The 15,018-nt window shown below is 36.2% G+C and overlaps 2 protein-coding genes across 4 annotated transcripts; both read left to right on the top strand.

Annotated features, from left to right (window-relative positions):
* The first annotated feature begins 1,538 nt into the window (after positions 1-1,538).
* LOC114732929 (cucumisin-like) lies at positions 1,539-14,506 on the top strand. 2 transcript variants are annotated; one of them, XM_028920321.1, is made up of 11 exons: positions 1,539-1,675; positions 1,763-1,851; positions 2,179-2,273; positions 2,365-2,608; positions 2,694-3,204; positions 3,318-3,421; positions 3,504-3,722; positions 3,817-3,928; positions 4,028-4,241; positions 4,347-4,870; positions 14,360-14,506. In XM_028920321.1, exons 1-10 carry the CDS (start codon positions 1,574-1,576, stop codon positions 4,868-4,870), a joined length of 2,214 nt encoding a protein of 737 aa, XP_028776154.1. In that variant the 5' UTR covers positions 1,539-1,573; the 3' UTR covers positions 14,360-14,506. The 2 variants fall into 2 exon arrangements, with proteins under 2 accessions (XP_028776154.1, XP_028776153.1); XM_028920320.1 differs by lacking the exon at positions 14,360-14,506 and having other exon boundaries at positions 1,540-1,675; positions 4,347-4,940.
* On the top strand, positions 10,931-14,378 carry LOC114732926 (cucumisin-like). 2 transcript variants are annotated; one of them, XM_028920315.1, is made up of 10 exons: positions 10,931-11,056; positions 11,147-11,235; positions 11,617-11,711; positions 11,804-12,047; positions 12,182-12,692; positions 12,806-12,909; positions 12,992-13,210; positions 13,305-13,416; positions 13,516-13,729; positions 13,836-14,378. In XM_028920315.1, the coding sequence occupies exons 1-10, from the start codon at positions 10,946-10,948 to the stop codon at positions 14,357-14,359; spliced, it is 2,223 nt and encodes a 740-aa protein (XP_028776148.1). In that variant the 5' UTR covers positions 10,931-10,945; the 3' UTR covers positions 14,360-14,378. The 2 variants fall into 2 exon arrangements, with proteins under 2 accessions (XP_028776148.1, XP_028776147.1); XM_028920314.1 differs by having other exon boundaries at positions 10,931-11,071.
* Positions 14,507-15,018: the final 512 nt, after the last annotated feature.

Raw genomic sequence — 15,018 nt, 5'->3', positions numbered from 1 at the left:
CCTCATTAGTCTGGTTAACACCGAAACTCATTCCCTTCTAATACTAACGACATATGACATACTAATTATGAATGAAAAGAGCATATCATGCAGACATGCACTACTCCTTGTGAATGCAAACTGTAATAACTTTTCTAAGTATGAATGCTTTAGCATTCAATAATGCTAGTGGCATTCTTCCGGGTCCAAGGCATAACTTCTTTTGGTCTTTGGTCCAAAAGCTAGCTTATTCTAATGGCATTGGAGTCCCATCCCAGTCAAGATTCATCACCTAATTAACACGGATACCTTGCATTCTTCAAAAGTTTGAATATGATGGTGAGATGATCGATCAAACCTATCCTCTTTGTCCATAGTATATAAGAAGTCCATAGAATAATTAATGATAATTTTTCACTTTTATGTATCCCTTGTTATGTGGAGGGGAGAGAGTTTTAAATATAACAGAGAGATGAGAGAAATTTTCAATCACATTTTTTGAATAAGCATAAAATAGATAACTTTTATCAATTTATTATAGTTAACTGACTTACTTAAATTTTTTAATTTAATCAAATCAGTTAAATATGTTTTATATCAAGGATCGGAGGAGTATTATATTATGGATTGGAGCGAGTTCTTTTTACAAGAACTTTTCAGCATGTTTTACATATACTAAAAAAAACTTTCAACTACATTAATTTTCTCTTAAAATATAGTAACTTTTTAATTTTACTCTTATTTAATATATGCATCTTTAAAAAAAAATTATCTACACTATAATAAATGAAGGACAAAATAATATACTCATGCTGCAAATTAAATGAGGTCACTTATAAATAAGACGAAGAAAAATATTAAATACTGTAAAATTTGGCTTATTCATAGTAAATGCAATTGGAAGTTATTCCAACGATGAAAGCTACTACATCTGAAAAACACAGCATTTATATCCAACGTTCTCTTTTAATGTGTTCACGCTCCTTCACCTCACAAAACACATAACGCTTCAAACATTTCCTAGACTACCCTCCACATAAAATGCAAGAGATTTTATCATCTGCTCCTATTAATTTACGTACTTGGACATATGTAACTGACAGGAATCTCAGCCCCACTTGGGGGCCTTCGTTCTTGAACCGGGGTTGCTTTGGAACCACTAGGCACGACAGCGAAAATCACTATTTTTACTGGTGAACAAGAACGTAGCTGACAAGGTACGAAAATCATTGCCATGAATGTAGGGATCGTGGCCCAATCAGGAATCAATTAAGAGAGCTGTACAACGATAGCTTCAATAGCTCCATGTTATTCAGCTTTGGCCATGACTTCTTCCTCGTATAGACGTTTCTTCCCTCCATGGACGTATCAAATAAATCCTTTCTCACGACTTTATCTTAACACGCGTTTGCCTTGATTGGTGGATAGTATTCCTTACCAAAAGCGTCTTGGAAAATTAAACTGATGAATTTGATAGAGGAAGAATATGCATGCATTTTCCAACAATCTGTGGAATTTTAGTTTTCCTTGTTCTTCTATATAAACACGCGTTGGTTAAGGTTGTTAGGTCATTACTGCAAGACGAACTTCAGAAATGGACAGCAGATCTTCTGCCCCTCTGTTGTTGTTGATTTCGCTTCTTGGCTTTGCTTCTCTTCTGATCAAATGCCACTCTTCTTCCTCAGATGAACTCAAGGTCAAGCATGTTTTTGTCGCTTTGTCTTGGTTTTTGAATTCCCATGATTCAGTTTCTGGTTATTAATTATGTCTTCTGATAACGCAGACTTACATTGTCTACACTGGGAACAGCAGGACTCATGAAGCTTCTGCCTTGTCACAGTACACAAGCTTGCTGCAAAATGCAGCCGACAGGTAATACCAGTCTAACCAGACATTTCAACGCTACGAGTACGAGTTAGCCTTAAAACCTTAAATTTTTCAACAGTCGTACATAGATTATTTAATAATTACAGCTTTTAACACTCCACCTCCCACCACGGATAAGTTCAACTCATAAGCACGTGCGTGGATAGTTTAGCTTTTACATATCTGTTAAGAAGTTGCATGATCCGATAAGATCGTAGTGTAAGAGAGACAAGGGCTAAGTATTGCAAGTTCAATGTATCCTGTGATCATAGTATACTGGTACGTTGAAAATTGCATGTCATGCATCAGTGTATATGTAATCATTAATTTCAGCAATGCTGCGCCCAAGACAGTTCTTCATCAGTACAAACGGAGTTTCAATGGCTTTGTTGTGAAGCTAACACAGAAAGAAGCTGAAAGAATGTCCGGTGAGCAAGAAGACTATTTCCTTATCTTCTTCAGAACTCACGCTCTCTGTCTTAGGTTCATAGTTCTCAGCCCAGAAAATTAACAATGCAGGACTTGATGGTGTGGTCTCCGTCTTCCCCAATCGAAAGAGACAACTCCACACGACGAAATCTTGGGATTTCCTTGGCTTCCCACAGAACGTGCAGAGAGCCAGGACCGAAAGTGATATCATCATCGGAGTTCTTGATTCTGGAATCTGGCCAGAATCCGAAAGCTTCATCGACAATGGATTGGGTCCACCACCTAAGAAATGGAAGGGCATATGTCAATCATCCGCTAATTTCACTTGCAACAGGTGTGTGCGTGTGCGTGTTTATATATGTAGATGTTATTTTTATTTATGTAGTATAGGTCATTAACAGATCATGCTGTCACTGCAGAAAAATCATTGGGGCAAAGTATTACAGATCTGATGGATCATTCGATGGTGAGGAAAAGTCTCCAAGAGACTATGATGGTCATGGGACTCATATATCATCCATAGCAGCTGGGAACCCAGTGAGCCAGGCAAGCATGTTGGGGTTTGCAGCAGGAACAGCGAGAGGAGGAGCTGTATCAGCACGAATTGCCGTCTACAAAGTTTGCTGGTTGGATGGCTGTGATGAGGCAGACATTCTCGCAGCTTTTGATGATGCCATTGCTGATGGGGTGGACATACTATCAGTTTCTCTTGGAGGGTTGAATGATGAGTATTATTTCAGAGATGGATTAGCCATTGCAGCTTTTCATGCCATGAGAAATGGAATATTGACGGTAACTTCTGCAGGAAATTCTGGTCCAAACCTTGGATCACTCTCAAATTTTTCACCTTGGTCTATTTCTGTGGCTGCTAGCACCATCGATAGAAAGTTTCTTACCAAGGTTGGAATAGGTGACAATAGAACATTTGAGGTAAGGTTAACCTGAGAAATTATCCTAATGGAGCTAGCTAGTAAATGAATTCTCCACTGGAATCAATAACGAAAGATCAAGTTTTATTCATGATCTCCTCGTTCCGTGTTTAGGGAATTTCAATAAATACATTTGACCTCAAGGGACAACAATATCCTATAGTTTATGGAGGGGATGCACCAAATACTACAGGGGGCTTTGATGGATCTTTATCCAGGTGACAGAGCCTTGAAGTCCTCTACGCGAAGACATGAGAGTATTTTCTAATCTTAATTATTGAAATAGTGTGGTAAGTGCAGGTTTTGCTTTAGCAACACATTGGATCAAAATTTGGTCAAGGGGAAAATTGTTCTGTGCGAGGGCAGAAGCGAAGCATCAGGTCCCTTCATGGCAGAAGCCGTTGGTGCACTGACACAAGGTCAAAAATTCAGAGACTCTCCTCTCACTTTCCCCTTGCCAGCTTCGTACATAGACTTGCAAGATGCTGCCAATATTTTCAGCTACATAAATTCCACAAGGTATTAACCATTAACTGAAGCTACAAATACATATTAACTATGATTCTATAGAGCTATACTTTTCTAAAAGGAATCCCTTGACAAAATCTCGTAGGAATCCAACCGCAACCATTTATAGAACTAACGAGGAAAAGGATACATTGGCCCCTATGGTGCCCTCTTTCTCTGCTAGAGGTCCAAGCCCTGTTTCCCCTGGTATTCTCAAGGTACATTGGCTATGGTTGATCATCACTTGGTCACTTCAATATATACAAAGATTAGAGTCATCATATTTTTATTACAAATGTTTTCCTTTTTCGTTGTAGCCGGATTTAGTTGCTCCAGGGGTGAACATTCTCGCTAGTTGGTCCCCAAATTCCTCCGTTTCTGAGGTTGACGGTGACAACAGAACTGTGCAGTTCAACATTATCTCAGGAACGTCCATGTCTTGCCCGCATGTTTCTGGGGCCTCAGCTTACGTTAAATCATTCCATCCCGATTGGTCTCCCTCAGCTATCAAATCAGCTTTGATGACCACTGGTAATACATCTTCCATTCTCGAATCTTTACACACCATGTCTATCAACTTGCAACATACTAATGCGAAAAATTTGACATATTTCATGTTGTGTGTGGTTGTTGTAGCCATGCCATTGAGTCCCAAGACTAATCGAGATGCAGAGTTTGCGTATGGAGCAGGACAAATCGATCCTATAAAGGCAGTGAGTCCGGGTTTAGTATATGATGCTAGTGAAATAGACTTCGTGGGATTCTTATGTGGACAAGGGTACACCACAAGGACATTACAGCTTGTCACAGGGGATAATAGCAGCTGCTCTGAATCAGCTAAAGCTAGTGATCTAAACTATCCGTCTTTTGCTCTTCCAACCCCTCCCTCCAACGTCACTGTAAGTGGAATGTTCAAAAGAACTGTTACGTACGTTGGGTCAGAAAAGTCCACATACAAAGCCACTGTGAGGGGTCCTCTGGGGCTGAAAATCCAAGTGAACCCAAGTGTTCTTTCATTCACTTCTTATGGGGAAAAACGGAGCTTTGTGCTGAGTATTGAAGGAAGCTTGGAAGCATCTATGGTGTCAGCATCTTTGGTTTGGAGTGATGGTAAGATCAAAGTGAGGAGCCCTATTGTTGTGTTTAGTTCCCCACAATAGGTCATTACTATACATAGAATAAGTTGAAGCGGAAGCATATAGACCTTCTGCAAAATTGAGTTGGGGGCTGCAATATTAAACCCTTGAAAACGATGCCGTTTTTATAGCACCCGTGATACCCACTATCCATATATAATGGAATTACGTCACCCATTTTGATTATATATGTGTGTATAAATTACTCTTCAATTTTTTTTTTTTTGTGTGTCTTCGTGGGGATGGGATGATAGAGAATAAAGCCAAATTTTCTCAGGTTGTAATTGATTTACGTAAAAATTAACCATATAAAAATAAGAGAAATATATCTAAAAAAAATCAATTTATTTGAAACACACGAGTAGTGGTAAATTAGGTTTTTTTTTAATAGCCACGTATAGAGTTAAAGTTCATCTAACAAGTCATCATTCTAAAATACTTTTTATTTAGGTGTAGTATTTTGTTATATAATTTTGTTCTCAAAATATTTTCTTAATTAATCATTTAATTATTTTTTCATATTTTCAATAGTCATCTTTCATATTTTTAATACCTATTCTTGACACTTTTAATAATCAGTTTTGCAATTTTTTTAGTGTTCATTTTCAATATTTTCTATACTTATCTTGTATGTTTTCATCCTTAATATTTAATTATTTTCTGTACTGAAAACATGAAAGATAAATATCATTCACTTAACGGACCTTCTGGGAAATAATCATATTCTTTGTTTTTTTTTTACTTTCTTTATTTTTTCCCTTTTGACATTTTAATTTAATGTGTATTGATTTATTGCATTCTTTTCTTTTTTTTTTTAAAGAATGGTGAGGCAAGTTAGAACTTGATGATTATAGAATAAAAGAAATCATTAGCAATACAAGCAAATGAATCCAACCTGCTCAAAAGAAAGCAAGATAGAACATGTTATTTTATGTGTCTATAAATTGCATAGATGTTCTTTTATGTGTGTATGCTTAAAGTTTTATGCTACTGCCAATCACTTGACATAACTGCCCAATAAAGGAGCCCGAGCTTTCTGTGGGTAGAGAGTAAGCTAAAATCATTTACAAATTTCTAAACTTTGCCGTCACAAACCACAAAAAGGGAGAGGCCGCATCATTAACAAATAGGGCCTCAATATCGAAAGTTATCAGCAAGGGTGAAAGTATACCAACAGTTTTTTAGGATCTACGGCCTGGCTTGTTTCGAACTTGGTCGGGCCAGTTCAATTAGTACGCTAAGACTCTTAAAAGAACTCACTTGTATTAATTCTTTTGATTCATTTAACCTATTGCTACTTGTTTTAAAATTTTTGGGATGAATCTAAACATATTTTTATAATATATTTTTGTAAAGTTTCAAGTTCGGAAATTATGAAATTATGGTGAAAATTTCAATGCTGTATTAAAAAGGTACTCCAAGCCTCTGTATTATGTTGGTCGATTAGCATGTTCATAATTTGTTGTTTAAGAACTCACAGTATCATGTTTTACTTTTGATTAATCTAAAGTTTTATAATTGCATTTTAAATTAAGTCTATCTTCTCGAAAGTAACAATACAATTAAATAGTCTACTTAATGACTTAATTTATTTTATGGGAGTCATCCAATAAAAAGAAATTATATTAAAATCTCAGATTATTAGCTTAATTATGATATATTTGTAGAATGATTTATCATTGTTATAAACAAATTATTGTATTGTATAATTAAAAACAAAACAAATCATCCTATGGTCGGCAAAAACACAAATTAACGTATGTATGCTAATGTAATTGAATCAAGTTTTTATGAGATACATAATTAATAGAATTTTGCTATTTTATTGTAAATTTAAGCTATAAATAATTAAATCACATGTAATTTTTATAGCATCAGACCTTATTTGACGCATAATATAGTCTTCTAAATAGGCCTGAGAAATTATATATATGATTAAAGGTATAGAATTTTAAGTCTTTAAAAAAAGCTTTAGACTTAATCAGGTTTTTTCAAGGGCTCAAGCTTGGGTCTCAAGAAAAGCTGATATATAGGATCAGATCTAGGCTTAGATGATATATAGGATCAGATCTAGGCTTAGATTTTATACCTTTGTTTCAAAGCTCATGCCTATTTAACTAAACCCTGACTTGACATGTTTCCATCTCCAGTTATTAGCTTTGAAGAGCAAAAGTAAACAAATGACATAAATAAACGTCAATGAGCCTCATAGAAATGCATCACATGTACACGTGCAAATATCAGAGCAAGCACATCTATTTAAATAAATAAAAACAAATTTTTCCTCAGATAAGCCACGTATACAATTTTGAAGGATTATATAGCACGTGAGAATAATTTAGGCAGTCTTGCATATTAAATTCAAGCATACGAATCAATTCCAAATTTCCCACACACGTGCAGAGGGAACCAAATCAACCATCAAATGGTGTAATTATCATCAATCTTTACAATTGCACCGACCAAAGAAGTTTGCCAAATATATATATATATATATATATATATAGCATCTAGGTAAGGAGACTACATAGCCATAAAGACATAGGGAGTCTAAGCTGAAAAGCAAAAGTAAACCCTTACATCACTAAGATTAGACATCAAATGATTCCCACATCATTAAATGAAGCATCAAATGGTGCAATGATTATCAAAATTTTCACGCGTGCAAGTAAAAGAAGTTTGTCAAAAGAAAACTATATAGCACGCATTAAAAGGGACTACAAAGCAGTAAAGACATGGATAGCAAAATCAAAAAGTTTCTCCCTGAAGTTATTAATTTGTCCTAACCAATGCAACTCCGTCCCTGAGCAAACCAACTTAGATAACATTATTATCACCCAGGAGGTTATCCAAACTATGAGGAACTTGGAAAGGAAGAAGGGTTATATGACTATTAAGATTGACTTAAAAAAAGTCTATGATTGAGTTTGATAGGATTTTGTTCTAAAATGCTTAGATGAGCTTTGCTTTCCTAATACGATAAAACAAGTGGTGATGGAATGTATTACCTCTCCTTCCATGCAGATTCTTTAGGAAGGAAATAAAGAAAATGAGTTCCCACCATCCTAATCCATAATTTAAAAAAATTTGAATATTGTTAAAATAACAAATATTTTCTCTATATGGTATGTTTTGAATAAATTTATCTTTAATTTCATAATCAAAGTAAAAATAAAATGAATGGCAAGTGACAATATAAATGATGCAATTTATTATTTTTAAAAAAAATGAAAATCACATGAGACTAAGAGCATGTATCACAATAATGGAAAGCGAACACGTCAGAAATAAGGCTTAAAAATGTGAATCTTAGACTGGACCCAACAAACAAAACCCCCAACATCGCATATAAGGAGGTGTTCTATAATTTGGTAGTCTAAACTATTTATTACTATTAATGTATATTATCTTCCATTCTTAATATAAAATTTAATTGGTAGTTTAAATTAAACTACAAACTATATCCTAAATTAATTGCTCGTGATAGTATTACATGAAGTATATAATCATACGTGCAATCTACAGTCTCTCTGAAATATCAATTGAATAGCAGTATAAACTAATTGTTTATTTAGTAAGTTCTCAACTGGTCACCTGGCTTTGGTCAGGGGAAAAGAAACTGCCCATCAAGTTCTGGACTGGTTGTATATAAACAGAAAAATAAGGTTTTTTTTTTTTATCTTTGAAGATTTTGGGGAAACGTGGTCAAAGCCTTATGTAACAGTTGGTAGAAAATATTAAAAATAAAAGGTAAAAAGTATGATTAGAATTGAGAAAAATGTTAAAAAGTATTTAGTATAAATAATTTTTTGTTATATGGAATTCAACATTTTAAGTGGAATTGGAGAATACCATTTTCTATCACTGTATTCTCTAATTTTATATATATGGATTTGTCCTCTCATAAATAACAAACAATTACTCATATTAATTATTCTTTTAACACATATATTTTTTTAAATTTTAATCTTAATTCTTATTTTTCATTTTGAGTGGTTCCTGACAAACGTGACTTGTATGTGTTCGGGGATTAATCACCATAGTTTCAATAAGTCATTAGCGAGGCTAACCAACAGTTTAAAGTTGTATGTCGGTCGTGGGCAGAAGAGAACACGCTTCTTATTTCAAAACAGGTTTTCCTTCTTGTGGTGTTTATTGGTTTCGAAATCATGGAAGTGAGATCAACAAGAAGCAGCTGAAGGAAGCATTTGATAATCAGATTAGCAAGAAGCAATTCTATAATACTCAGGGTCCCATTTTTCTTGTTTTGTAAATCCCCCCCCCCTTCTTGGTTGTTGACGGAGAACCATTTTTATCCCCCAAAAGAACAACTTAAGATTCCCTAAAAGGCGAAAGAACATGCAGCTGAGAACATGTGATTAAGAAAAGTTTAATATTTTGGGTTTCTCGCCTTGGTTCCTTTTTCTCACATGCGCTGGGCCACCCATTATTGATTCTACGAAACAAAGGCATTTAACGTTGCTAGCCAAAAGTTGCCAAAATATAGGTCATAATTATATATCAGGCAAGACAAGAAAACATTATAATTAAAGCAAAGTTTTAAGTCCACTGAACTAGAAAAGGATGACGCAATCATGAGGAGTCTATAAACTCTGTCATTCTTGCTCCTCGTGCAAGCCAAAGAATACAAGGATGCTCTGTTTAACTCTATTTTTATGACAGAAAAGCAGAGTTAAACAAAGTAGGGTGTACTTGATTCTTTTGAATTGAATGATTCAATTGCGGTGAGAGCTGTAATTGAGTTCATGAGCTAAATGATAAAAAGAATGCTTTGGGCTCTTTTTTTCCCCCCATTGGCAGCCATGAGATTTGCACTTCTCATCCTTGTGTACTGTTTGATTTGCTAATAGACGCTTATGTAAAATTGGAAATTAATCAAATTGCTTTTGACATATATGCCTTTATTTCAATCTTATGAGTTTCATTACTTTGCTTCGTGTTTTTGAGAAATCTGAAGTGTCTTCTTCGAGTCAAGAATCTCATCTTCAATATGCTTCCTTTGTTGCTTCCCATATAAATCTCAAGCCAACTCTCCACCAGCATCTTCCATAGATAGATTAAAAGAAAAATGAGAATACCCTTACTTAGTAGCAGGTGGCAATATAACTTGATTAGTATTTTTACAATTTATTTATTTTTATTTACAACCGTACTGTGTAAGGAATTTTTGTCTATCAATTTTTTGTTGTAATTAAAAATTTTGGGATTTTCCATGTCGTTTTACAATTTGAAAAAGAAACAAAATTGACGGCTGGCACGCATGTGTGGACGAAGATGGTTGACGAAGTGACTGTGACATATGCTTAGGCGAGGGATGTGGCTTTGGGTTTGGTAGGGGTCTGGGGGTAGCTAGCGTTTTGTTTATGTTCTTTTGTTTTTGTGCCCCAAAATAAATATATACCTGAAGATATATATATATATATATATATTTAATTAATTTGCGTCACTAGAAGATATTTAAATCATTAAGTTGCAATTAATTACTATATCGTTGGGTTATGCCTCTGATTGAGCCCCACTTGTGATTCAAGTTGTAAAGATAAAGCATGTGAATGCATTACAAAACAGATTACGCTTCCCTTAACCCTGTATAACCACCTCGAATAAATGACGACAACCTCCGAACAATCATTGGGGTGACTGTAGGAATTATTTCCCTGGATATTTAGGTGGAAACAAAACTATGATTTTAAAAGTGTTTTTACAATATACGAAGTAAATATGTAGAGAAATTTGTCTATGTAAAAAAATACTTTTGAAAAACACTTTTGCACTCCAAATACCTCCTCAATAATTAATGCGTTGGAGCTTTGTGTTCATACTAGCTATCAATAGCTTTAGACTCTGTTCATTTTCGGTTATTTCTTCCTTTCTTCATCTTCGGTTATTTCTTCCTTTCCTGTGTCTCCTTTTCTTCTCTATTATCCTGGTACGCGTCTTGGTTTGCTTGGTGGACATTAATTCCCACGAAGATCTCCTGGGAAAAGGTATCTGAATTGGATAGAAGAAGATACATGGACAAGATTCTGTGGAATTTGAGTCTTATCTACTACTGTCGTCTATAGAAACACATACAAGATGAAGTTCAGAATGGACAGCAGATCGTCTGCTCCTCTGTTGTGGATTTCACTTCTTTCCTATGCTTCTGTTCTGCTCACATGCCACTCATCTTCCTCAGACCATCCCAATGTCAGACATTCTTCTGTCAGTTTTTTCTCGGCTTTGTCGAATTCCCATGATTCTCTTTCTGGTTATTAATCATGTCTTCTGATAATGCAGACTTACATAGTCTACACCGGCAACACCAAGACTGATGAGGCGTCTGCATTGTCCCAGTATACAAGCTTCCTGCTCAAAGTCTCTGACAGGTACTATCAATCCACTAAAAACTTGAAATTTCTAGGTCACACCTATGACTTCAGCTATAAAGCTTAAATATTTTCTGTGGCCAGCATCTTAAAAGCTTAAACTTTTAAATGTACAAAGATAGATTAATTTCGTTATCGTTTTTCATGCTTCTCTTTCATCCCAAAGACGAGTTCAACACCTTAGTCGATGCATGGATGATTTTATTTCTATATCGGACCATAAATTACTTTCATTAAATTTGCCTGATAAGATTAAGAAGCATGATTGCGTGTTACATTAAATATGAAACTATTAAGTACGAAGTTCAGTGTCCCCTGTAATGTTACAGATTTAAAATTGAACATGAAGCTTAAATTTTCAATTTGTATCCGTACTTTCAGCGATGGTGTGCCTAAGTCAGTTCTCCATTACTACAAGCGGAGTTTCAGTGGCTTTGTTGCGAAGCTAACAGAGAAAGAAGCAGAAACAATGTCGAGTGAGAAAGAAGACTATTTATTTATCTTCTTTCATGACTTACTCGATCTATCTTCGATTCTGTGTTGTTCACCCAGAAAACTCACAATGCAGGACTTGATGGTGTGGTCTCTGTGTTCCCTAATCGAAAGAGACAACTCCACACAACAAGGTCATGGGATTTCATTGGCCTCCCACTGAACGTGCAGAGAGCCACGACCGAAAGTGATATCATCGTTGGAGTTCTCGACTCTGGAATCTGGCCAGAATCCGAAAGCTTCAATGACAAAGGATTAGGTCCGCCACCTAAGAAATGGAAGGGCACATGTCAATCCTCGTCTAACTTCACTTGCAACAAGTATATTCTCATGCACATGCACAATGTATTTAGTTTTACTAAACTTCAAGTACAATTGTCAGGGTGCTACTAGAGACAGATCTTATTCATATTACACAGCACACACCATTTAACAGATTTTGTTGTCGTTGCAGTAAAATCATTGGGGCAAAGTATTACAGATCTGATGGATCATTTGGTGGTGAAGAGAAGTCTCCGAGAGACAATGATGGCCATGGGACTCATATATCATCCACCGTAGCAGGGAACCCAGTGAGCCAGGCAAGCATGTTAGGGCTGGCAGCAGGAACAGCGAGAGGAGGAGCTGTATCAGCACGAATTGCCGTCTACAAAGTTTGCTGGTTGGATGGCTGTAATGATGCAGACATTCTCGCAGCTTTTGATGATGCCATTGCGGATGGGGTGGACATACTATCAGTTTCTCTTGGAGGGTTGAATGATGAGAATTATTTCAGAGATGGACTAGCTATTGGAGCTTTTCATGCTATGAGAAATGGAATATTGACGGTCACTTCTGCGGGGAACTCTGGACCAAAACCAGGATCACTCGCAAATTTTTCACCTTGGTCTATTTCTGTGGCTGCCAGCACCATCGATAGAAAGTTTCTTACCAAGGTTGGAATAGGTGACAACAGAACATTTGAGGTAAGGTTAACCTGAGAAATTATCCTAATGGAGCTAGCTAGTAACTGAATTCTCAACTGGAAATATTATCCGAAGATCAAGTTTTATTCATGATCTCCTTGTTCCGTGTTTAGGGAATTTCAATAAATACATTTGACCTCAAGGGACAACAATATCCCATAATTTATGGAGGGGATGCACCAAACACAAAGGAGGGCTTTGATGGATCTTTATCCAGGTGACAGCGCCTTGAAGTCCTCTACGTGAAGACATGAGAATATTTTTTAATCTTAATTAATGAAATAGTGTGATAAGTGCAGGTTTTGCGCTGGCAACACATTGGATCCAAATTTGGTCACGGGGAAAATTGTTCTGTGCGAAGGCAGAAGCAAAGCATCAGGTGCCTTCATGGCAGAAGCCGTTGGCGCACTGACACAAGGTCAAAATTTCCGAGACTATTCTCTCACTTTCCCCTTGCCTGCTTCGTACATAGACTTGCAAGATGCTGCCAATATTTTCAGCTACATAAATTCCACGAGGTATTAACCATTAACTGAAGCTACAAGTACATATTAACAAGCATTCCATAGCACTAGACTTCTCTAAAAGGAATCCCTTGACAAAATCTCGCAGGAATCCAACTGCAACCATTTATAGAACTAACGAGGAAAAGGATACATTGGCCCCTATGGTGCCCTCTTTCTCTGCTAGAGGTCCAAGCCCTGTTTCCCCTGGTATTCTCAAGGTACATTGGCTATGGTTGATCATCACTTGGTCACTTCAATATATACAAAGATTAGAGTCATCATGTCTTTATTACAAATGTTTTCCTTTTTCGTCGTAGCCGGATTTAGTTGCTCCAGGGGTCAACATTCTCGCTAGTTGGTCTCCAAATTCCTCCATTTCTGAGGTTGACGGTGACAACAGAGCTGTGCAGTTCAACATTATCTCAGGAACGTCCATGTCTTGCCCACATGTTTCTGGGGCCGCAGCTTACGTTAAATCATTCCATCCCGATTGGTCTCCCTCAGCTATCCAATCAGCTTTGATGACCACTGGTAATTCATCTTCCATTCTTGAATCTCTACACACAATGTCTATCAACTTGCAACAAATTAATGCAAAAAGATTTAACATATTTCATGTTGTGTGTGGTTGTTGCAGCCATGCCATTGAGTCCCAAGACTAATCGAGATGCAGAGTTTGCGTATGGAGCAGGACAAATCGATCCTATAAAGGCAATGAGTCCTGGTTTAGTATATGATGCTAGTGAAATAGACTTCGTGGGATTCTTATGTGGACAAGGATACACCACAAGGACATTACAGCTTGTCACAGGGGATAATAGCAGCTGCTCTGAATCAGCTAGAGCTAGTGATCTAAACTATCCGTCTTTTGCTCTTCCAACCCCTCCCTCCAACGTCACTGTAAGTGGAATGTTCAAAAGAACTGTTACGTACGTTGGGTCAGGAAAGTCCACATACAAAGCCACTGTGAGGGGTCCTCTGGGGCTGAAAATCCAAGTGAACCCAAGTGTTCTTTCATTCACTTCTTATGGGGAAAAACGGAGCTTTTTGCTGAGTATTGAAGGAAGCTTGGAAGCATCTATGGTGTCAGCATCTTTGGTTTGGAGTGATGGTAAGATCAAAGTGAGGAGCCCTATTGTTGTGTTTAGTTCCCCACAATAGGTCATTACTGTACATAGAATAAGTTGAAGCGGAAGCATAAACACTAATATTAACCCCTTGTAGCGCTGCCGTTTTTAATAATATACATGGTACCCACTATCCATATATAACGGAAGTACGTCACCCATTCTGATTATATATATGTGTATAAATTACTCTCCAATTTTTTTTTTTTTGTGTCTTCGTGCGGATGGGATGATAGAGAATAAAGCCAAATTTTCCCAGGTTGTAATTGATTTACGTAAAAATTAACCATATAAAAATAAGAAAAATATATCTAAAAAAAAATCAATTTATTTGAAACACACGAGTAGTGGTAAATTTAATGTGTATTGATGCGTTCTGTTTTTTCTTTTTTTTTGGAGAATGGTGAGGCAAGTTAGAACTTGATGATTATAAAATAAAAGAAATCATTAGCAATACAAGCAAATGAATCCAAACTGCTCAAAAGATAGCAAGACAGAACATGTTAGTTTGTTGTGGGCCTTAAAAGCTGCTACATTTTTTATGATATGGAGGATATCGTTGTGGAAGAACAAACATGGTTTAAGATGCTATGAACTGAATAAGATCAACAACAATGTTCGGTAAATATCCGTATAAGCAATTATGATTACTGAAAATTAAAAATTATACTGCAAACTGAAGGATGGTTTCAA

This window comes from Neltuma alba, unplaced genomic scaffold (assembly GCF_004799145.2).
Source record: "Neltuma alba isolate B1F8T4 unplaced genomic scaffold, ASM479914v2 tig00012957_pilon, whole genome shotgun sequence".
NCBI classification, from domain to species: Eukaryota; Viridiplantae; Streptophyta; class Magnoliopsida; order Fabales; family Fabaceae; genus Neltuma; species Neltuma alba.
This window is presented reverse-complemented; position numbering and strand designations above follow the sequence as displayed.